Source organism: Falco cherrug, chromosome 7, assembly GCF_023634085.1.
Source record: "Falco cherrug isolate bFalChe1 chromosome 7, bFalChe1.pri, whole genome shotgun sequence".
Taxonomy (NCBI): domain Eukaryota; kingdom Metazoa; phylum Chordata; class Aves; order Falconiformes; family Falconidae; genus Falco; species Falco cherrug.
In genome coordinates this window covers 4708405-4731978 of record NC_073703.1, presented here as the reverse complement: position 1 = coordinate 4731978, position 23574 = coordinate 4708405, and the positions used below count along the sequence as shown (strand labels likewise).

Below are 23574 nucleotides of genomic sequence, written 5' to 3'. Positions count from 1 at the left end.
CGGGTCTGAATGTAATTTTATTATAGCCTCCATATTTTTAATTGCTAATTTGTAAACATTTGGCTCAGGGAGATTTTTTTTGTAAATATTTTGTGCTTACTTTCTAATGCTTGAATGGACAGTGTATGCTTTGAAACTACACATTGAAAATGCTGATTTGCTCTCCAAGAGCAGAACGAAAAACTAAAGAACGATGCATCTTCAGCTGTGGTAATGTTAGGGTGCTGTTCTCCCATCTCATTTGTTACGGGTGTGATTCTCTTGTGTGTGTACTTCAATAAAATAAATGGAATTTCGTATCTGAATGGGAGTGGAAGGTTTAGACTTTATAACCCTTATTTTGCCCTCAAGAAAGTACAGAGTGAGGCGGCTTCCTCTGAATTTGTTTTGGATTGCTGCTGAGCTTTTTTTAGCACAGGGGCCTGCTCTCCCTCTGAGACTGTGGAGTACAGAGAAAAAGCTGTCCTTAACTGTTGGCTGAATCTATCCAAGGTACAGCAGACAAATGGGCTGAACTGAGCCTGTATTTCAGGAAGACACTTGAATTCATGTTCTTTTTTTCCCTTGAAATAAAAATAAATAAATCCACAGGCTCTGCAACTGGCCCAAATATTTAACTGAACAAAAATTCCAAACCTAGTATTTTACTGTAGGTTTTGCAGCTTTGTTTACAAATCCGTAATTTCTGTTTTGGGTGCATTTTTTAGCATGAAAAGATAGCAGTGTTTTGTACAGTCGTAAAATAAATGAAAGCAGTGTTTGTTTGGCTGCCGACAGGCAGGAATCAAAACTGTAACAGTGTTGGAAAACACAGTTTTTCAAAAGTTGGGATGCATCCCTTCTCTTATGACCTTTTGTTTTGTCAGTTCTGACACAGCTTGGCCAGTATGGCATAGCTGATCCAGGAAGTTCAATGCCAAAAATGGGAAAGAAGACATCAGTGCTCAGTACACTGATTCTATCTGCATGCGTATGGCTTTGGTTAAATCCAACTATGGCTTAGACATTGGAAGCACAGTTTTTATACCAAAAGCTTGTGAAAAGGTGTCTGTTTTAAATCGGCTTTTTTACTCAGGAGACAGGTATTTATGTTCTTCCTGCAGCATTTGTCTTCAGCCTTCCTATTTTTATTTTGCATCATGTAGAAGCATCCAGGTTTTATCTCCGGTATCCTTACTCTTGCTCCTCACTGAGCTAGGAGACTCTTATTGTGCCCAAAAGACAAATGAGCCGTTGACCTACCATCTGGGAGATAAGAATTCCTAACAGACATGGATCAGGGGGCCTTGCTTTGTTGGGAGTTGATTATGTGATAGAAATAATGTGCTTGGTCATGGATTTTGGGGGAGGGGGTGCCAAACACAAGGCACATACAGCACCTCCTGCCGCCTGGGCTCTCCAGCACCATTACTGCAGGCTCCCCAGGGAATTCTTTGCTCCCCTCCCATCTGGTGGTGAGTTTTTTGATGGTGACTGAGAGCCGGAGGGAAGAAAAATAAGCAAGATCCTGCAATCTAGCTGAATTTGCTGGGAATGGGGTGGAGGATTTCTGCTTAGGGGGAGATGCAAAAAAAAAAAAAAAAAAAAAAAAAAAAAGCATCATGGAGGAAGTAGTGGACTGTGAGTAGAGCCTTTGTTCTTGATATTGTTTTTAGTTTCCTGATATTCTGAGATTGAGTGCCATCCTGTGGCACCCATCTTGTATTGCTCAGAATCAGTATGCATGACCACGGTGCTTGCTTAAGCCGTACTAAAACCAGTTCCTCCTGCTATCCACTGCTAGAATTGGCTGAAGATTTTAAAATGAAGTAATTCTGTATGTTCTAGTAAAATACATATAACTTCAAAGTATTCAGTATAAATAGTTCTTAATAAATAATCGTTTTGTTGTTTTTTAATGTGGAAAAAGTCTTGTTTAGACATTCTTACTTTTTACCTTTAGTGTGGTCAGTTAAAGCTCCTTCTAAACTGCAGCATAAGCACTTTGCCAGAAAACAACTGCTTGGGTTTTGTTTTTTTTTTTTTTTAAGGCGTCTTCTCTCTTTTATTTCAGATTAATATGACATCCCTTTCACTGTCTAATCATTTTTGCATTCAACGTGATCATATGTTAATGTTTTATGGTCTAGGTTAGCGTTGATTTGTCTAATCCAAACTAAGATACTCCTGTTCCACAATTTAGCCTAAACACTTTCTGTGTCTAGTACTCCTATGTTATCTGCTCAGTTTAAGCACTCAGCTGTGCTTTTTGTATTAAACTTGTGGAAGCTTTGTGCTGACCTGCAAAACGTTGCTGTCCTGGCCTTTTCACAACTTGAAGGAAACGATGGTCCCCAACTGAAAGCATACTTTAGAACTCATTTTCTTCTGTTCATCTTCCGTTAACGTTTGCAGACCCTGTGTAGCATTGAAAAGGTATGATGGTATTATAGAGGATAGTGAGCTATTTGTATTTTACATGAGAAAAATTTCAGCAGCGAAATTTCAGATTAGCTCAAAGCTGTATACATAGCAGTGGTGTTTATCACAGCAGGAGGAGTATAAGATTGTTTCTGAATAGTTAACAGGTGTGATTTATTTTGTGAATAGTCTGTTTCTGACAGTTTTCTGGAGAAAGTAGTGAAAATGCTGGAGCTAGAGAAATACATCAGGAAATGATCCGTAATCCTGCAAATGCATTTTCTATATGCTTGCTTCTGTGACTGTAAAGTTAAACAAGTAGTTCTGATAGTGCCCTGATGACTGAGATGTGGACAGCAGCTTGGATACACACTTGAACTGTGAGTAAGTAGGAGAGGACTGACCCATATTCATCAGCTTTCAAATTTCTAATGAAGGAGAATTCTTGTTTTGTGGTTGTACAGGACACTGCTATGTTGCAGGTGCTCAGTGGACTCTGTATTTTGTTACAAGAACATATCAGGATGTAGTCTTCAGTTTCCTTGATCAAATGCAGTTTAAAATGTGATTTTTAGTAACTTGTGTGTGATAATCAAACCTCTCAGAAGGAGGGAATGGTGTATGTGGCATGTATGTAATTAAAACTCAGATTCGTGAGAGTTCTTTCTGGAGTAAAACTCAGCCTGTCTCTGGTCTCATACAGAAGAGCCTTGTTTGTTAGTGTAATACCAAGATGATGTAATCTTGTTGTTTGGTTTGTTTTTTTTTTTTCTCTTAAAGCTTGGTAAAATGCGGCTAACTATACCATGTAGGGCCCTGACTTGTTCACACCTGCAGTGTTTTGATGCCACTCTGTATATTCAAATGAATGAGAAGAAGCCAACCTGGGTTTGCCCTGTCTGTGACAAGAAGGCTCCCTATGAACATCTCATTATCGATGGGTAAGTAAAACTTGAATCAAAATGAAGACTGTACCTTACACACTGTGCTTACTGTTCTTGGGCTGCACGGAATACAGTGTGCTGAAATCTGGGTGATCTGGCTGGGACCTGTTTTAAGTTACCATGTCATTTAATTTCCCTGCTGTTGGTAAAGAATTACTAACCAAGTACCTTGTCATTCAGTATTCTGGAAGAATTGTGGTCATCAAACTGTTACAGTGAATAATAATGAAAGGTATTCCTTCGGATCCTAGGTAAAATTTTGAGCTATTCTGCCTAAAATTCTTGTAGGTTGGGTTGTTGGGGTTTTTTTCCTCAGTATTGCACAGTGCTGGATCCGTAGGTGAGAACAGCACATGTTGTCTTTTAATGAAGCAGCTGCACAAATCTGGCGTAGTTGATAGCAGACATTCATGTTAGATCAAATAAATACTGCCCCCCCCCTCCCCAAACGCATCGACAATTCCATGTACAATTTCACACTTGGGGAGTTGCCATGTATCTAGAAAGTGAGATAGAAATTGATTCCCTGGCACTGCCTGCCTGCAAAACATGAAAAAAACCTACCTAGTACTGGTCTTCACGAAGCAATGCTAAGTATGTATTCCTGGGCTGGCATTTTAATTCCTTAGATAGGAATCTTCTTTCCAAAGTGTGATAAAAGAAGAGAACAAATGAAGTCTTCTGAGAACACTCAGAATGGTTTATTAAAAAAAAAAACCCAACAAACAACACCCAACACCCAAACAAACAAAAATGCTAAAACAAACAAACAAAACCCCAAAAAGCAAAACTAAAAATGCTGAAACAAATAGAACCCCAGAAACCACCTCAAGAACGACTGAGTCTTTTTTAGTGAATATGTGCTTCTATTTTGGTGACCTGCCAGTGAAGCATAAGGTTGCTTGGGATCCCCTTTAAGGCCTCACAAAAAACTCTTCAAGAGACATTCAGGACCTGCACAGGCTGCTTTGGATTCATGGCCTCTGAGATTTACAGGTCCTGTGCTTTAGATCAAAGAGCTGTGGGTTTCCTTGTTCTAGTTTTCAGCCTAAAATAGTAAAGACTAAGAGTAGTAATAATTAAAACAACGCGTTTTCCTTATTTCTTTTTGTGTTGCCAGGTGCAGATGTTGGAGATTAGGTGACGTAATTATAGCATCCCAAAGAGAAGGTTATTTCTAGAAAATATTTCTATCTGGGAAAGAGTGAATTTTCCCACTAATTAAAGCTCTTTCCTGCAGAACCACATGAATAGTCTTGGTCAAATGTTGGAATTCCCACTGGGAGTGATGTGGAGCCAGGATCCTGAAAGTTTTAGGAGACACAGCTAAGGAGAAGTTTAGATTCCCATGCTCAGCCTTTGTTAGGGAGTTGTTGCTTTTATAGAGGTTTCAGGAAAATACTAGTCCTTAAATACTCAGCTATATGGACTCCTTTAAGATGTGGGCTTCCTCAGCTAAATATTGTCAAAAATAAATATGAGTAAGAAGGAGATTATTTTGTTTAATGCTAGTTCGCATTCTTTCTGTGTTTTCGGAAACAGAGTTCTGTGTCATGAGCTCTGCAGGATTCCACTGTTCTTTTAAGTAAAAGTGCAGGTTTTTATTTTAGATTTTTTATTTTATTTATATTTTAATAAATTAATAAAAATTAAATATTTTATTTATTTTTCAATAACACCTTTTATTAAGGAAGCAGATGAGAGAAGGCTAGAACAATGAAAGCTTTTGACGCTTTTAGAACACATACTCACACTTACACTGACTAATAACTGCTTTTTTTCCTCCAATATCTCTAAGCTTTTTTGAGGACTGATATTATATATTTTTGATTGACAGGCTGTTCATGGAAATCCTGAAGTATTGTACAGATTGTGATGAAATTCAGTTTAAGGAGGATGGATCATGGGCTCCTATGAGATCAAAGAAGGAAGTGCAGGAGGTAACTGCATCTTACAATGGAGTTGATGGTAAGTTGAGTTCTGGTGCGTATGGACTGAATGTCATAGTGTTGAGCTGTTAAGTATTGATGTTTCTTTAACTTTTCAAAATGCTCACTTTTGCATGTATGGTTGTAGCTTTTAATGATCACTTGTGAGAAAGATTACTTGACTAATACCTCGTTGGGACTGATGGTACTTTTAAGTTATCCATGTTACGTAATTTTGTTGTCTTTTATTCTAAATTGTAAGCTTTATTAATGATGGCATATAATAAGCTGTGATTTTATGATGACTGTAGTGTTGTTGTAAGCTACAGCTTATAATGTTGATTTACTTTGTATAGGATGTATAAGCTCTTCCTTGGAACATCAGGTGTCTTCTCACCAGCAGTCAAATAAAAATAAGAAGGTAGAGGTGATTGATTTAACCATTGATAGCTCATCAGATGAAGAGGAAGAAGAGCCATCTGCGAAGAGAAGCTGTCCTTCCATATCTCCGGCATCACCATTAAATAATAAGGGGTAAGAATAAAATATACAGGCCAATGCAGAGAGAATATACTTACGATGGAATGTAGTAACAATTTTGAAAGAAATTGCATCTAGAAAGTTTTGTATTTGGATTATATCCTGATTTAGTAGCTTATAGCAAATGGTTTTGCTCTCAGGTCACAAGGCCTAATAAGACTGGAATAACAACTTTGTGTTGTTAAGTGTAACATGATGCAGTTTTTCAGTTGTATTTGTGAAAATGAGCATGAAATGGCGCAAAAGGTTGTGGCTTAGAAGTATGTTTTGCAAATCTGGAAATGTTTTTTTCTCCCATAGAGAAATATAAAAGCAGCACATACCGGGGGTGGGCTGGGGGGAGGGGGGGGGGGAAGAGAGAGCGCAGCGAGAAGCATGGGTGTGTGGTATGGGAGTGTGTGGGTTTTGCTGGTGATTACTGCCAGTAGCATAGTAATAAAGAAGACCAGAATAACTTGATTACTCCTGAGTAGCCAAGCTGTTAATAGCACCCTGTTTACATAACCATGTAGGGGTGAAAACTGAGGCTAAACCAAAGGGATCCTGTTATTGAAGTGATCGCTACTCTAGTAATGTAAATGGCTCATTGATCACTTAAAACTCCTCAAGAGCTCTTTGGCTGTCTTCCATTGCTAATTACCATGTAGAGTATAAATGTTGTGCTGTTATACAGATTTGTATGGTTTTGGGGGTTCAATACGGTTTTAGGATCATCTTGTCCTGGCTTAGGAGTATTTATAACATATTTATAGCAGAGATCCCAATACCATTTATAGTGAGAGTCGTCCGTTTCTGTTGTCTGAGACTGAACTTTCTGTTGCTTTTAATTTTGCTAAACTTCAGCTGTCTCGAACTGAATTAAATTTTCTGATTAAAATGTCATTGTGAGAAGAAAGCTTAGGGAATGTGGGGTGCTCATGTCTCTTCCAAGACTCGTTGAGATGCTGTAGCATTGTGATGCTTTTCAGTGAAGCTTTGAATCTTAGTAGGCGGCGTTGTTGTTGTGCACCCATCACAAAGCTCATAACACATATTGAGACGTTGACTTTGTGTTAAATTTAAAAATAGGCATACCCTGCAGGGAACAGCAATAGAAATCTTCATTTCTTCTTTAGCATTAAAGCCAAGACTATATTTTACAATTGTAACAAGCCTTTGTTTCTTCCAGCATTTTAAATCTACCCCATCAAGCATCTCCTGTGTCAAGAACACCCAGCCTTCCTGCTGTTGACACCAGCTACATCAATACATCACTTATCCAAGACTACAGGCATCCATTCCATATGACACCTATGCCTTATGACTTGCAAGGTGAGCTTCTGACTGTTCGTAGCTGTAAGTACAGCTCTTCAAGCAATAATAACTATTGTAAAAGGGTTAAAACATGCGGTTGTTTGACAGTCCAGTAGTTCAAAATACTATTTTCCATCCACAGAGGAAGAGATGGTATTTAAAAAAAAAAGAGAGAATTTCTGTTACTATCTTAAGGTTTTAAAAGGTTCATGTTTTCCAAGCTCTGGTAATGAAGAGAATCTGAAGTGCCATCAGTATTGTGCTGGTTTTATTTCAAAATAAATGGTGGGAAAATGGGGAGGTGCTTTTTTGTTTTGAGAAGCTTAATTTCTTTCTTTGGCTCCTTACAGGTTTAGATTTCTTCCCTTTCCTGTCAGGAGACAATCAGGTGAGTCAAGGAAAATCAAGTCATATAGCAGATACTCTTTTCTGAGAAGGACTTGCTGGCATGGATGTATAGGCAAGGAAGGAGCAGATGTATGATGTAGGTGTAAATGCAGGGAAGCTGCAGCTTTATTTTATACACACGAAAACCATGACCAAATGTAAGAATTGTCTAATTACAGGTGTAGGATAAGGCAAAACAAAAGCTAAACATTTCAGCTTCCAAGGGTTAAACTCAGTCAGCCACTGTTGTACTGTGGAATGGCCCTTGGCCACGGCTGAAGATCCACCAGCCACCTCCACAGTTTTTCAGACCTGAGGTCTGACTTTGGCCATCTGAAAGTGCTGGGCCTCACCACTGGGACCCTTTACACAATTTGGAGAGTCGGGTAGCTCTTGTTTTTTCTGAGGCTGTGTACCTGTTTATACCATGTAAATGCTTACTAAGATTACATTGGTGCTGGCTCCTATAGTTCCAGGAACTAAGCAGGTCATTCTCAAAAGTAGTCTGGATTGGCAAGTCCTCCCACTTGACCGTTTTCCTCCCGTGCCTCCAAGAAAAGCCAAGGGACTGGGGTGGGCCACCTGCCTTTTGTCCCTTCAAGTCTGTTCTGCAATCTGAAGTAGGAGAATTGCACGAAATGTAGAGAAGTACTTTCATATCGTAAGTAAGACCAGAGCCTGCACTGCGGAATTTTGATTCAGAAAAAGCTATCTTGATATTCAGTAAAACTTAGATAGGAGAGTTATTCTGAAACAAGTAGTGCGCGAGTCTGATGCTGCACTGATATGGCATAATTATAACCATGCATAAATGCTGGGGAACAAGGCTGAATAGCCTGGATGGATGTTTTATCATAGCGGAAAGAAACATCAAGAGCAAAATTAAATACAAGTAAGATTGTATTTAAAATTGGATTCTTGATAGCTAAAGTTCTTGCCTTTCAGGGCCTGCCCAGCAGGGAGTGTAACTTGGGACAGCCCTTGTTGCCATTGAATGGGACTAAGCGTGTGATTTCTAAATGCATTTTTCACAGAAGTATGCTTTCCTCCACCAGCAGTGATTAGCACATAGTTTCACCAGCTGTGATTGGTCTGTGACTTTTGAGCGGAGGAGAGGGATGGCAAAATGTTTCTTTGAATTTTGGGGAATTTTTCCACCAAGGAATTTTTTTGAAGAGGTAAAAGAGTGCTGCTGCTTACAGTTTCTTACTGGTTTGGGTGTCTTGTGATATTGTTACCTTTCTAGCGTTTGCTTTTACTAATAACTAGTGTTTCCAGTTTCTTTTGGCTTCAGAAATCAAGGGCTGCAGAAATAAAAGTTCAGTGCATTGGTCCATTTACCTTACAGAAAGGTTGAGTAGACGAGCTGGTGTGAAATCCAGAAGCTGTCAGAGCTTTAGCTTATAAATACCTTCTTTTGTGCTGGTCTGAATCAAACCTGTGGTGTCTGAAATGTAACTTGAAAATGTTGTTTTTCCCCCCAGCATTACAACACATCCCTTCTTGCCGCTGCAGCTGCGGCGGTTTCCGCATCAGATGATCAAGAACTCTTACACTCTCGTTTTTTCCCATACACTTCATCTCAGATGTTTCTCGATCAGCTAAATGCAGGAGGAAGCAGTTCTCTGCCAGCCACAAATGGTAGCAATAGTGGCAGTAACAGCAGTCTTGTTTCCTCCAACAGCCTGCGAGAGAGTCATGGTCATCCAGTTGCAAGTAGGAGCAGCACGGACACGGCGTCTATCTTTGGTATCATACCAGACATTATTTCGTTGGACTGATTTTTGGAGTAAACGAACTCGTCAGAGGAAATCTTTGTGCTTGGTTTTACTTTATGTTAGAAACATAGACAAGTTTTTTTTCCTTTTTTAGGGAAAAAAATTTATGTGTACAGAGAACAAAAGTATATTTTCAGTTTTACTTTTGTATATAAACCTAAGATGGCCTCACTGGTAAAAATAAGAAAAAAAAACCACAAAACAAAAAAAAATGAACAAAAACAAGGAGCTTCAGTTAATTTTTATGGATGCTGAAGATTTTACACCTGTGCATTTGTCATGTGAGTTACTTTTTTTTCCCCCCATAGTTTGGACACAGATGGCATTACTTTCTTCACAGTAACATAAACAGGAAAAGAGCTGAACTTTCAAAGTTCAAACTTGTGAGAGGTTTTTTTTCTCCTCTTGGAGACATTTACCTTCGGTGGTGGAATCTAATTCCTCCATCCCATATTTAGTGCAGATTTTGTTATGCTTAAAGTGGAATAAACCCTACCCAAACTGTTCCACAGCATCCCCTCTGTTTGCAGGACAGAGCCTTTCAGGAGTGGGTTTGGTTTTTTTGGATTTTTTTTATTTTGGTCATTTCTGGTTCTGTGTGACCCTCTATTCAGATTTTTTTTTTTTTAATTCCATGCTTTAGTCAAGCATGTTGCAAGCTCATTAGTGCACCAATTATTCTTGAGGGCCAGACTCAATAAAATCTCAGGCTGAGGAATTACTTGGCTGTGCTTACGTGGGACAAGACAGAGAATTTTTATAGAATCTAGCCCCAAATAAAAGCATTGACACATTGGGCTGTAGGATTTTGTTTCTAAGAACTTACTATGAAATCCTTTTAAAGGAACTTTAAGATCCTAATCAGCAAAATATTAAGCATGTGTCGATTTTGAATTTGTGGAACTGCTTGTGCTTTAAAGTTATCCATGCGTGTATAAATGGCCTATTGAACTGAGGCCTGTCTGTCTGGGGAAACCTACTTTTAGCTGCAGTAGATCAAATTTCTGCTTAAAAGTGAACTTGTCAACAAAATGAAGAAAATACAAATACCAACACACTTTTGCATGGTTTGTGCAGCTGACAATGGTCTTGGTACACCGTCTTCTGAGTTCACATTCATCAGAATTAATATTAAATGTTTGGTGTGAGTCTCTTAAACCAAAAACCAACCCAATAAAAAAGCCCCACCCTGTCCCATGTACTCAGACGTATTGCTATCTATTGAAGTCTCTTAGGGTAGCGGGTTTCAAAATTCAGTTTTCTCTTTTTGGCCTTGTAATTATTTTTATTTCCCTAATTTTTCAGTACACTTGTGTTGAACTTTGAGCCATACTTACTTCCTGATTTCTTTTCTCTTTCTCTCTCTTTTTTCTTTTTTTTTTTTTTTTTTAAGTTGTGCATGACATAGGAAATTTTTTTTTTTAGAACTGATGGGTCATTTGGGCTGATTCGTTCTTACTAAAGAGTGAAATGTGTAAATAGCTGGAATGCAGTTTTTCAGGAGATTCTTTAAAGTAAGAGAAGGGGGAGGGAAGGGAGTGTTTCTCTTGTGTCCCAAAGTCCATGTCAGAGAGTAAATATTTCCTCTGGTGTGAAAAATATTTTTATAACTGGTTGAAAGTACAGGTAACAAGTTTATCAGGAAAGAGAGTTAAGGAGTACTAAAATCAGAAGATTCTTGTCTGAATTTTTAATGTCCAAAACTGTTGATTGCAGCTAGTTGCTTTGAGCATTGACAAGGGCCACCTTTTGCCTATGAAGTTCTCTCAAAATCTTGCATTGAATAAAAAAAGAAAAAAAAAAGGAAAAAAAGGGAAAAAAGAAAAAAAAATCTTTACTCCAAGTAGCATTAGGTATTGCTGTATGATCAGTCGTATGGTTATTTGAAAGGTTCACATTATGTGGCATCAAAATTGTTTTTAGTGTTTTTACATCATCCCTCTGCCACTAAATAGTTGACTTGAATTTTGAAAACAAATGTTTGTGTTTATATGTATATGTGTGTGTATATATGTATTTATAGATCTGTGTGTGTGAGTTAAAAGTGAGTTAAATAGTTTTTCCCATGCATGTGTATTTCATACATATCTGGCTGATATATATATTTCACCATACACCAATTTTATAATTTATTAAATGTCAGTTAAAAAATAAATAAAAGGATAGAAAATGGGAAATACTTATTTTTTAAATTCAGTCTGATTTTGAAGTGATTAAACCTACACTAGGAATATATCTCATACATTTTAGTCATGAATGCTAACCTGGTAACTTCAGAGCATATGCTTTGCTATAATACCGTTTGTAAATCTGGAGTACAACTGCCATTAGTGTAACTGGGAGCATGCGTGTCCCCAGCTTCTGGAACACCTAAGAGAAATTCGGGAGAGCTTGTGACTGTTTTGCCGATGATTGTGGCATTGTTTCCATTGACTGTATTGTTAAAGATGGCCTGAAGAGCAGATTATGTCACTTTTGACAATGGTATTAAAATCTTGTTAATTCACGTATAAAATTAAATGTGGCGAGTGTGTGGTTACGCAGAATCCGGCATCTTTTATGCCTGTCTTAGCTTTTGGAAAGTGAGGTCAGCTGCTGACGTCTTCCGTTTCCTCACACGTTACCCTGAAGGGGAGGAAGGCTGTTCAGTTCCCCGTTGTCATTGTTTAACTTCATTGCTCTACAGAGAAGGGACAGAAACATTCTGAAGTCCTCCTTTGTGGTATTAATCCCATATGCTTTGTGAGTATTCCTGTTTCATGCTAGGATGTTCTTTATAGCTGATAATTCTCTGTGCCTCTGACCACAGTTAACATTGCTTGGTAGAAGTCTCAGTCTGAGTTCCGGACGAGCTCCCTGCAGATGTCACTCCCAAACTCAATCTGCGTTAGTTCACGTATTATCAGAGACGCAGTAAAGCAGCCCAGGGCGGCCTGGCTTGCGGTACTGCTCCGTTCGCTGCAGATTGCGGAGTTCCTGTGATCCTTACGCTAGTGCTCTCTTGTCCTCCGATTCTGCTAGAGGTGTGGGGCATGCACCCCTGTGCACGCATGCCTGTGTTTACGTATAGTGCTCTGTGTGTATGTATGTACGCACACGGGTGTGAGTATGTAGCTGTTCGAGTAGCAGGGTGGAAGTGGCTTTGAATTGCTCTTGAGGGCATTACTGATGCATCCTTTAGAAGATGAAAAGCCACGCTAAGCTATAACCTATGCCATGTGTTAAAACCTTTGTAGCGCTTCCATAATGATAGATGTGACGGCACTTCCAGGCTTGCCCCTTCCTCTCCATGGCAAGGATTCAATAAGCCTTTCAAGGACGGGATGACGGATGGATTTTCATTGGACTCTCTTGGACCTGCCTCCCAGTGCAGAGCTAGGGACTGTGAGGAGAACGTTTTGAAAATTAATTCTTCGTTGCAGTTTAACGTTTCAGGGTTTTAAGCACACTTTAAATAGAAAGGGTTTTGTTTTGTTGGTGTAACTTTTTTTTTTTTTTTTTTTTTTTTAAACAGAGCTTAGATTTCTAACAAGGGAAAATTGCTGGTGGTCCCCGAAAGTGCTGCTGTTAATTGTTTTAATTAACAAAGGGAAAAATGTATATAAGCAGAATATTAAAATTGCCATTAATTCCATGAATTTAAATCTGTCATTCATTGCCTTAAAACTTTCTCTTAGTTTCCATACGGCATGCCAAACCAGTAAATGGCTTTTAAAAATGTATAGTAGACTAATGTCAGTTTGTATAAAAGTACCAAGTGAAAATATTTATTATATGCATTGGAAAAAAAAAATGGTTTACCTATTGAATGTTACCTGTTTATGTAGAAATCTTTAGATGTAATAAAAAGCATTCAGTTACGTTGTGTTTCCTGGGGGGGGAAGGGTGGGGGTGGGGGTGGGGAGGGTGTTTGCTGTGAACTCAAGAGTTGCAAAGGTCCCTTTTCAACAGGAATGCTTTGCTTCTGAATGTTTTGTGGCACGGAGTGTCTCACACTTGTCTCTCCAAGCTCTAACAATGCTGCTTTGTTTTGCGAGTGCGGGTGAAGTGCAGCTCCTTTTTTGCTGGCTTTTATTTGGGTAATGTTTACCCACCCAGAGAGGGTGGTAACCGCCTGTTATGATACAGATGCATTCTGGAGTAATCCAAAGTGATTTTGAGCTGATCAATCCCCATGACATACAAGCTTTTATATTGTCTGCAGTTGAAAGGATTTGTTAATCAACTGTTCTGGTCAATAGGGAAGAATTAAGCTGTGTATTGGATCATTTGTAATTTGGCTATTGATGCATATTCGAAACAAATGCTTCTAAATGAACTCCTTGTTTCATAAGCTAATTACGCTCGCGCTCAGAGCAGCCGAGGTTTTTGCTTGCCTTCATCGCTGGTGGTTGTGTAGCGAAGGTCTGGAGCAGCTCTGGTGGGCAGACACCGAACTCCACGCTGTGGGCAGACCTCCAAAAGGCTCTAGTGCGGAAGGGCTCGGTGTTAAGGTAGGTGAGAGGTTTTACCCAAACATTCAGATTAACTGTGAACAGTAAGAAGAGAGTTACAAAGGAAATCCTATCTTCTGCTGTTAGTTGGAACCTGGGTTTTTGTTTTTCCAGTGAATTTACCTTTATTTCACTGTATGCTGGTTTTTTTTGGAGTGTTACCTGAGTGCTGAGCTGCTTGTAACTTTTAGTTTTCAGAGAAACAAGGTTTTTCTGTTTTATTTTCTATCCTTACAGTAGGAAGAGCTAATGTAAGAGTTGAGGGATACAGCAGACAGGCATGACAAGGTTTATCAGTTTCACATGGGGCAAAGTTCATTTTCCCCTGAAGCATGATCTTTTGCTGTTCAGAGGGCCTTTGATTAGTATCTTGGCATGTGAGGATCCGAGTCCAGGCTTACTGGGTTAGTCTGGGACTGCCGTCTTGCAAGAAGTGCAGGCACCGCAGCTTGGCTCCGAGTCAAGGCTGGGCACAGAAGTGCCGTTTGTGTTAAATACAGGACTGAGAGAGACATCCTGGATCTGCTTCCACTTCTTTTCTGGCCTTCAGCATGCTGTTTAATCTTCTGTGCTTTTTCTCCCCCACTATGTAATATTCCATGAGAATAATCCTTGCCTTACCCTTACAGAGGGTATCTGTACTGAGTTGGAAGGGTTTAGATTTGCTCATACTTGGGGGTTGTTTTTTTTTTTTTTACAGTATCTAACCAAGTTTGTGGTAGTTGCAGTCCAGGTTGATTGTGTGTTGCAGCTGCGTGATGGTGTGGGCAGGGTTGAGGCTGTGCTGGGTGCCTCAGCAGGGGATAAATGCGTTGTATCTGCTATGGCTGTTGTGATTTAATTGCTGATTATTTCACAGATAGAGCAAAGAGCGAGTTGGTTGCTTCAGCAATAAATATTCAGAATTGAAAAAAGGAAGGAGGGGAAGGGGACTCCCGTGGGTGGAAGCCACAGCAGACCCACGGGAACATGTGCTCTTCCAGCGCATTTTGCAGGTTGCTGCTTCTGCTGCAGCTGTGCGGAGATGATCTCTCTGCAAATTTCCAACTGATTGCAGAGAGTCTGCTGTATGTTGTTCTAAATTTGTACACCAGACTGTAGTCTTTAACTAAGGCTGCCAAGAAACAGGTGGAATAAGGTCAGTAATAGCTGCTGTGGGTCAAAAGTGGGTTTAATCGGTCTGAAGAGAGATGGGAGGTGTTTTTCCTGTTGTAGAGAAGCTGAATTTTCATGGCCTCCGTTTTTCCCTGCCAGGCTGTCTCTAGGAGTATGTTCTCGGCAGCTAGCCCAGTTGTGACAGATACATTTACCAAGCACGGCGTTTTCAGTGTGTTGCCTCAAAATGCAGGGGCAGCTTAACTGCAGAGAGACTTGACGTGGCAAGATAACCGCACCTTAATAAATAATGGGACAGAAGTCCAACGATACAGAGATCTTGTATGGATTGATCTTGTATGTCGGGGGAGTGGAAGATGAGGGGGAATGAGACGGCGATCAGGGATCGTTCTTGTGCTGGGAGACTGGGAGTTGTCCTCTGCAGCTGGTGGGCATCACTAACTGGGGGAGCTGGAGAACTGCTGGCTGCTTGTCTGCTGTCACTGGGGATAGTCAACAGGGACGCGGCCACCCCACAAGCGGGGCTGTTAACTTGACAGCTTCGTGACAGGGGAACATCTGCTTGGGATCATACCCATGGATCTGAGGAATACCAGGGAGCTGTGCATCGTTATGCTAAATTTACCACTGTCGGGACATAACGAGCTTCCCAGGGAATCTGTTTCTGCACAAAGGACTGTGTCTGGGCTGGGTGTGTGGAAGCAGCAAATAGTTATGGTTGGTGCTGACTTCTTGGAACACGGTCACCATTAAAACCTTAACTACAAGTTATCATTTATGCTGTAATCTGTGGATTTAAATGCGTTTTTAAAATAAGAATTATTTTTGTTAAGCATGACACATGTTACACAACAGAATGTTACGTTCAGTTTATTTAAATAACAGCTCACATTTTGTGACAGCATTTCTCCAGAAATGGGGTGGAAACCTGTGTAAGTATAAGCACTGTCATGAAGGCAAAATACGTATTTTTTTTTAAAGGCAAATGATGGTTCCTGAGTCCCAATAGTAATTAGGAAAAATTGAAGTCAAAAAAGTTCCAGGTCCTGCTCTTAACAAATCTCTTGTTTTGAATTTTAGTAGTCGACTGTAGGAAGACACATGATGTGGACAAATTCTTCATATTTTATTGTTCCATTTGGTCCAACTTTAGCTTCTTTGAGCAGGTCATCAACTGAAAGAACGAGTAAAAGAAAAATATAAGTTTGAGTGGCATATATTAGGGATGTTGTGATCTTCAAAAGAGAGCAACGTAGGATTTGGGGGTTTAAATCATTTTTGTTAGAAGTAATAAGTTCTGGGATCAGTTGGAGGCGCCATCCAGATTGTGGTTTTAAATGAGCATCAGTTTAAATTTTGATTTTTATTTCCATGTCTTTACTTTCTGGAGCAGAGATGGCCATCTCTTTGAGTTCCCACATGGAAAAGATTCACAAATTTAGTCCAAATCAGCTTTTAATTGCTCCTGGTAGGAGTGGCTTATTTGGCTTGAATAGCAAACCCGCCCCTATTCAATTTAGACAAAACAAAATGCTCATGCAGATTATCTGCCCAACTTTAAGTAGATTTGTGTGAGGCTTGTTAATATCAGCAGGCCTTTAGTGCTTGAAAGAGAAGAATACCTTCTCAGCTGGGGCTCTGAGGCTTTTGCTGAAAATACTTGTAAAGAAGTGGTAACCGTGCAGTTGGCACCTGATGCTTTTCATTCCAGCTTTGGGAATGCCTTGGCAGTGACAGCCGTTATCTAACTTAAAATGCTGCCTTTTGTACGGGCTAAACCATTACAAGGTATTTTTCCTGTCAAATAGTGTCAGTAAAATAGAAGCACGTAAGAAATGAGACACAGAAAAGTGATGTTGCCGAATGAAACTACTACTGGGAATTCGATGGCGTCTTCCTTCGGGTGGCGGGGAGGAGGCGAATTCCCTTGCTTCTTCACATGACCCATGACATGCGGTGGGTGGGTGCAAAAACAAGCAGCAGAGAATTCCAGCAGCTTTTATTTGATAATGTTTTGGGCAGCGGTTTCCTTCGATAAGGTATCTAATACAGTCCAGAAGAGGCTTTGGCTTGCGTGCTTGCTGCAGCGCGTGAGCAGGAGCGTGGCCAGATGCTGCGCAGAGGGATGGGGCAGGCGGTTTGCTGGGGAGGAAGCTGTTGGGTTGTGGACCGGCATTTATCGTTGGATATTTCATTAGTGGGACACCTGCTAGGTGTTTAGAGCCCATTGAAACAGAGAGATCGTTAATGGTGACGTGCTGATTACCAGCCCTCCGTAATGTCGTGCCTGTGCGGGCTGGAGGCACCTAGCCAGGGCAGCGCTGCGGTGCTCTCCCCTTCTGGAATAGGTGCGGGCAGGTCGGCGGAGGCTGGCCTGCATTTTTACTTGAGCTACATGGCTGGGGTTACCAGGCTGAACAAGCTGTGCTTGTTTAAATAAGACTCGGAGTATCGTACTGGAGCACAGAATAATAGCTTTGCAGTCACCAGTTGTGAAATCCAGGGGAGGAGGGTCATGGGCTGGGAGGGGAGGCTTAAAGGGAAAAAAGCTGGTTTTCTGTGAATAGTTGTGGAAGGTGTCTGTGAGCAGCATAACCCGTTTCCTCGCTCTGCTGTTGGCGTGGGTGCTGGGTGAGATGCTGTTTCCCCCTCTGTTTGCATAGAGGGGTGGGCGCAGCCCCCGTGGATGCGGCTGCTGGGAGGGTTTGGTGTCAGCCTGGGGTAAATGGGGCTGTTGTGAGAGCTGCTGTTACCGTAAGGTAGGTAACAACTTTTTTCCAAGAGATCTAATCCTCCTTTCAAAAAGAAAACCCTGGTGGTAATCAAATGCTTCTAAGGACGTAAATTCAAAAAAATAATTAATTCTTTCCAGAACATTTAAAAATAACGCAGAAGAAAAAGGTGTTGGTTCTCATTTGGTAAAAGTACGTTAAATTAAAATGAAGTGAAGGCTTTTCTGGAGCTGCTGTGAATGAAGGTATGTGCCAGTAGTTAGTGAGCAATTGCAGATGCTAATGAAATTGAGTCTGTTCCAGTATCAAATATTTATAGCAGCTTAGCAGGCTGGAGTTCAGTGTGTCAAGATAAAGGGGGAATTTCTTGTTGAGAAGAAGCATCGCTTCCTATGTTAGGATCTATAGTGCCTCGCTGCAAGTTGTGAGTAATGCAGAGCCTATATGCCAAAGTAACGGGAAATCCCTCTGCACCTCCCCTATCTTTTTTTAATATAATAACGGTTCTTGCTAGGATGCCTTTAATTAGAGGTAATGTCTCCGTGTCTTCACTGTTTGTTCAGCTCTCTTAATAGCTCTGAAAGCATTTTCAGATGTAAATAGCTGCACGAACTATTATTGCAGTTAAACAATTGAAAACAGTTGGAAGACATGCCTCCTTGGTGTGTCACTGGGGAAGCTGGTGACTACCACTGGACTGACCGACTTTGCTCTGATTAAATCGGAATTGTACTTTGAGCATTAGAAAGGACAGTGCTTACACCCCCAAGGAGCCTGTACAAACACCGTAACCCTGGTAAAACTCATTCCTTGCCTCTATCGGAGTCACGATGGGTTTTTCTGATGCTGTTTGCGGCAGAGGCTGAACAATTTGAAAGCTCCAGAGCCTGCCCCCTGCAGCGGGGTTGGAGGCGCAGGAGCTCTGCAAGAGCTGGAGAAGCCAAAGGTGATGTGGTTTGGAGCAAGGAGGGTCCAGGACACCCTGTCCCAGGGGTGAGGGGCAGAGGGATGTGCAGGGTGCTACCCTGCCTTCCCACAGGCCTGGCCCCCCTCCTGCAGCCTGTGAAAGCTAGCGAAGCAGGGCATGCACTTAGAAAGTTCATACACGTACATAAAATGCCTGGGGCAAAATCAGCTCTCTAAAAGGTCTACATCATTTTCACCTTCCTAGAAATTCCCCCCTATTGTGTGCCTTGGAGGCAATTTTCTGATAAATGGAGCAGCCTTTTTTTTTTTTTTTTTTTTTTTTTTTTTTTTTTTTAAGATTTTTAAATATAAAGTCCTCCTCTCTCTTCCAAATTGCCCTGGCTTCAGAGCTCACCACAGCAGCCCTCTTGGGAGCCTGCCAGCGCACTGTGTGCTCCTCAGAGCATCCCTGCAGCAGGGGGGACGGATGCTGGCTTTATAAACACAGCAAAGCATCTCGGGGTGAAAAAACATCTTTCAGGGAACAACTCGAGAAAGGGAAAAGGTCTCTTGGCTAGCAGGCAGCTGGCTTACCTCTTCGGCAAGGCACAGGATCTCTGCTGAGCCATCGTGGTGTGGGTAAAGGGAGACGACAACGAGGAGACTTCACCAGCACATGAGTGTAATTAGTTGCCGCGAGCTGACATGGCTAACGGCTCTGCTGGGCTCTGGGAGCGCCCCCCGCTCGCTCGCCCTGTCGGGGCTCCACTGGGAGCTCTGCTTTATGTGGGCAAAGTGGTTTCGATGAAGGCACAAGCTCATCGTATGGCCGCGGCAGGGAAGAGGCTGGTGCCAGCGGGGTGGACCTGGGGGCACGACAAGGCGCGATGCCCTGGTGCACTGCGTGTCTGGGGCGTGATGGGGGGACATCATGCACCCCCCCAGTCTCCTGCTGGCACAGGTCCTTCTGGCTTCCCAGCTGGAAGCACCTGATCCCGGATTTGACTACAGAGGAAAACCAGGGAGGAATGAAGAAGATGGGGACCATTCGATACAGCTTTGAATTGCAAAATACCTTCTTCCTCGGAAAGCTTCTCTCCTAGTCTTGTAAGTTTGGCTCTCAGCTCTGAGACGGTAATAACGCCTGTCTTCTGCCTGTCTATCATGGACAAGGCCGTGAGGATTTCCTTCTCGGGTTCCTCTTGCTTCATTTGCCTGTACATGATATTCAGGAAAGTGGAGAAATCCAACTCTGCATTCCTGTCTGGAAAAATAAGAGCAGGTTCTTCAGGAATGGTTCAGTTTTGTAGTCTGGGTCCAGACCTAAGCATCCCCCTCCTTTTCCCCCCAGTTCCCCTTCCTGGGGCACCTTTTCCCTTTTGCCTGGCTCTGGTTGAGGAGCGGGTGGATGACTGCTGGGGGCATTCTTCTGGCCTGAAAACCCATTTGTAGCTTTGCTGGACTTGTGCTCTGAAACCTTTGTATCCAGAATTTTTAATCCAGCCCACTTTATTTCATGATTCTTCTTTGGTCTTTGTGCTGTGCTTTGAATTCATTTGTACATATCTGCAGATGAATATCTTGCTGTGCTTTTCTACTGATGCTGGTTGGACTGGACAGTTTCCCAGCCTCAAAATCCATAAGCAATATGTATGCTTCCCGCTGCTTTTGAAGCTTTTTTTTGTTTGTTTGGTTTTTTTGTTTGTTTTTTTTTAATGGCACTCCTAATCTGTGTGCTGGATTGACTTTGTTCCCCATCCAGCCCATCAGACTAGGTTTTGGTGACTGCTCTTGGTTATGCTGCATTGCCTGGGCAGTTTTACCTGAGTGTGACATAGCTGCTGGGCTCCAGGCAGCCTCCTGGTCTTTCCATGTAGCCTCCTGACCACAGAGAAATTGAATTTCTGCAACTGTAATCCAGTGTGTTTTATTCATGTGCTATACCGCTGTGCTTTGCTTACCGATCTTGTGCAAGTGCAGGTGTCTCTGCACCTCTCCTGGCGTCGGGCTGGCTCCCAGGCACCGCATCACTGCCATCAGGTCAGAGGCTTTTATCTTGCCTTTTTGTTTCTTGTCGTACAGGGAAAAACATTCCTTGAACTCTAATTAAAAACCAAAACTCTGTTATGCCATGTAAGATTACATTGATCTACCAGTGACGTTTCTTCTCCCGTTGCCCGGCCAGGCGGCGTTGGTAGCGTTCCAGCGGGGATATTGTTTGGTTCAGAGTGTCTCGTTTCAAGGAAGATGATGGACAGTGGGGGAGGACCCTGGGTAAAGTGCCAAGGGCAATTAAAACCCAGGCTTGTGAATAGCTGAGCTAATTGGGGTCCTTCAGCCTAATGAAGCAAGTCTGAAAGTGGGACCAGGCTTCCAAATAAGTAGCCTACGGTTAAAAGGTACTTGTCACTGCCTTCATGGGGGGTGGGAGAGGATGCTAAAGGGAGCGGTGGAGAATGCTGGTTTGGTCCGCGCCATGGTCTGTGCAGGGTCTGCCCCTTGCCCCTGTCCTGGTTTGCCACTGGCTGGATTTTAATAAAAGACAAAAGAACCGATACCGTCGCATTTGACAGCCTGAGCGCTGCCAGCGGTGCGAGCCGAGTGGAGGAGAGCCACCGCCTGCCCTGCCGCCATCCCAGCGCAGCATCTCCCCTCCCTCGCTTCTCCCCGCGGGCCTCGCCTGCCTCTCGCCCTCTCCCCTTCCCCCTCCAACGCTGGCTTCTCAGCTTTCAAATAAATAAGGGTTGCCGCTGACCTAGATAAGGCTGCTAAATCATATCCTCCCTTCCCATCCCGCTCCCAGCGCAGTGGCAGGCTCCGCTCCTCATCATGCTCAGCGCTAATGGGCAAGTTGTGCTGCACGGGGACGGTCCTGTCTGTAGAGCAGCCAGGGAAAGAAAAATCAGCCTGTTCTGGTGCAATCACCCTCCACCTCCCTCCTCAGCCTCTCTGTCCCTAGACCTTATTGCAGGCATGAGCGTGGGATGCTGTGGGTGCTGTGGTGGGTGCCATGCATGTTCTGTGGCCTCCCCCTGCCCCAGCCGCCTCCCCCCCCCCCCCCCCCCGCCCCGCCCAGCAGCAATCTGGCAGAGCTGCTGAGCCCAAGGGTGCTGCAGATTAACAGATTTGCAATAATAGTCCTATTTCAGCTTTCTTCTGCCATTCGAGTGGCAAACCCCTCCTTGTTGCAGTCCAAGGCAGGGGTCCGCGTGCCCAGGGAGAGCCCCGGTGCCTCGCGGTGAGAATTCATGCGTCCTGTGCCCTCTCCTTCCTCCTCATCCTCCTTCACCTTCACTCCCACCATATGTGAAACCCCCAGTACTGCAAACGGTCACCTGAACCTTCTCCTGCCCCTGCTAGCTTGGCCAGGGCTGATGCGTTGGTGGGGCTGGGAGTTGCTGGTTCACCTCTGCTGGTCTTGGTGCCATCCAGCGTGTGGGTCTGCGGGGGGGGGGGGGGGGTTTCAGCTCCCTGCCTGCGCCCAGCGCCGTCTTAACAAAATCAGGGAGATTTCTCTGGTTTCAGAGCAAGCAGATGCCTTCGAAAGCTGAGAGGAGGGCAAGTGAGAGAGCACAAGCCCAGACTGAGACACTTTTGGGGCGAGATACCATTTATATAGATATAAAAATATAAATTCATTAAGCTGATCTTGCTAATAAAACCCCCCAACAAAACCGGAACAAAACTGTACGTACCATGAATTTGATCCTGGGACAGAAATTTTGCCTGTAGCACGGAGGGGGGGAAGGAAAAGGAGAGAAGAAAACCACAACTTTACAATCTGCATGGGGGGAGCAGTTTCTATCCACCGAAACGCTTCACTCACCATTATTTTGAGGGCCCTCCTTGTGTTTTACGCTGCCTGTCGGGATCGGCGGCGTCTGGTGCTACTTTTCTATTTGATTAAGGGCTAAAGTCCGCCAGCCGGGGTGGAGTGTGGCCAGGCTGTAATAAATACCCCGCTGCTATGGCTACGAGACCTGATCCCCGCCGGGGCTGGATCCTGCGCACAGACCCTGGGAGAAGGGCTCTCCCCAGCCTGCCCCCAGCCTCGGGATGCTGGATGGGACCCTGGGCAGCGATGCTGTCAGGAGGAGTGGGGCAAAAGCTTCCCTTGGTCGGGGGCTGTTTGGGGTCGGGCTGGGTGGAGATGAGCTGGTTGAACGTAAAAGGTTTGATAATCTCAAATAGCTGCACACCTTGCACTAAGCTTAGCTGCTGGGAGACAAATCCAGCCTTGTTGATATCTGCTGAGGCCTCTGGGGAAGGGTACGGGGGCGGGGGGATTTACAGCTTTGCAGCTGCCTGCTGGAAGGGTTTTGCTGGTGGGCAGGAGGAGGCGGCGGGCTGAGCTGGGCACTGGGCATTGCTGGGCATTGCTGGCAATGTCACTGTGCCCTGCCCAGTGGGTTTGCAGGGCCAGGGGGGTTTAGACGTGCCCCTGCACACACGGCAGAGCTGGGACACTGCAGCTGGACTGAGAGAAGGTATTTTTGAGATGGTTTCAAAAGCTGCCTATTGTCTGAGTTTTTATTTATTAGCATTTCTTTAGCTCACCTACTCGGGAGCAGATGGCCTCCAGCGCTGCCAAGTCTCATTGTAGCCCTCGGAAGGGGGACGCCGAGGAGATGATGGTGAGCAGTGGGGAGATGAGCTGGGGAGCTTCTGGGGTTTGAACCTGGGTGCATGAGGGAGGCTGAGCCCCCAGCTGCTGTGGACTAGCCCGAAGAGCCATGTTTGCTCACGTCTTCTGGTCCCTTCCAGCGCTATGCCACTGCCACTCAGTTGGCATTCAAACCATTTGAAAAGCAAGCATTAACACATGAATCTGTGATTTCGTCCCACCCTGTTCCCTACAAAAAGAAGCAAGCCAGCCAGCTGGGTGCACCTGTGTGTGGGGTGGGCGATGCTCTGCCTCTCTGGATCCGCCAGTGCTTGAAATACCCCCAAAAGATGCCCAGCAGCTGCGCAGCAGGGCCAGCACCTCTGCGGGGGGATGCAGTGCCTGATGCCAGGCTGTGGGGGAGATCCAGACCCAAGAACAAAATACCTGGTGC

The 23574-nt window shown here is 43.3% G+C and overlaps 2 protein-coding genes across 7 annotated transcripts in view; one reads left to right on the top strand and one right to left on the bottom strand.

The window, feature by feature from the left end:
* Positions 1-13130, top strand: part of PIAS1 (protein inhibitor of activated STAT 1) — a 67054-nt gene extending 53924 nt beyond the window's left edge. For 2 of the 4 annotated variants that reach the window (XM_055715624.1, XM_055715625.1), the window contains exons 9-14: positions 3181-3341; positions 5182-5312; positions 5629-5806; positions 6981-7123; positions 7456-7493; positions 8977-13130. In XM_055715624.1, coding sequence (XP_055571599.1) covers positions 3181-3341; positions 5182-5312; positions 5629-5806; positions 6981-7123; positions 7456-7493; positions 8977-9273 — 948 coding nt within the window. In that variant the 3' untranslated portion in view covers positions 9274-13130. Of the gene's footprint in view, positions 1-3180; positions 3342-5181; positions 5313-5628; positions 5807-6980; positions 7124-7455; positions 7494-8550 lie in introns of all 4 variants that reach the window. The other 2 variants (XM_055715626.1, XM_055715627.1) reach the window with 2 other exon arrangements.
* Positions 13131-15733: 2603 nt separating this feature from the next.
* Positions 15734-22633, bottom strand: CALML4 (calmodulin like 4). Of its 3 annotated transcripts, XM_027811355.2 has the most exons (6): positions 22344-22633; positions 22213-22243; positions 21853-22064; positions 20479-20619; positions 19593-19781; positions 15734-16053 (listed from the first exon to the last, which is right to left on the bottom strand). In XM_027811355.2, exons 4-6 carry the CDS (start codon positions 20552-20554, stop codon positions 15956-15958), a joined length of 363 nt encoding a protein of 120 aa, XP_027667156.1. In that variant the 5' UTR covers positions 20555-20619; positions 21853-22064; positions 22213-22243; positions 22344-22633; the 3' UTR covers positions 15734-15955. The 3 variants fall into 3 exon arrangements, with proteins under 3 accessions (XP_027667156.1, XP_027667155.1, XP_027667157.1); XM_027811354.2 differs by lacking the exon at positions 21853-22064 and having other exon boundaries at positions 22344-22629; XM_027811356.2 differs by lacking the exons at positions 21853-22064; positions 22213-22243.
* Positions 22634-23574: the final 941 nt, after the last annotated feature.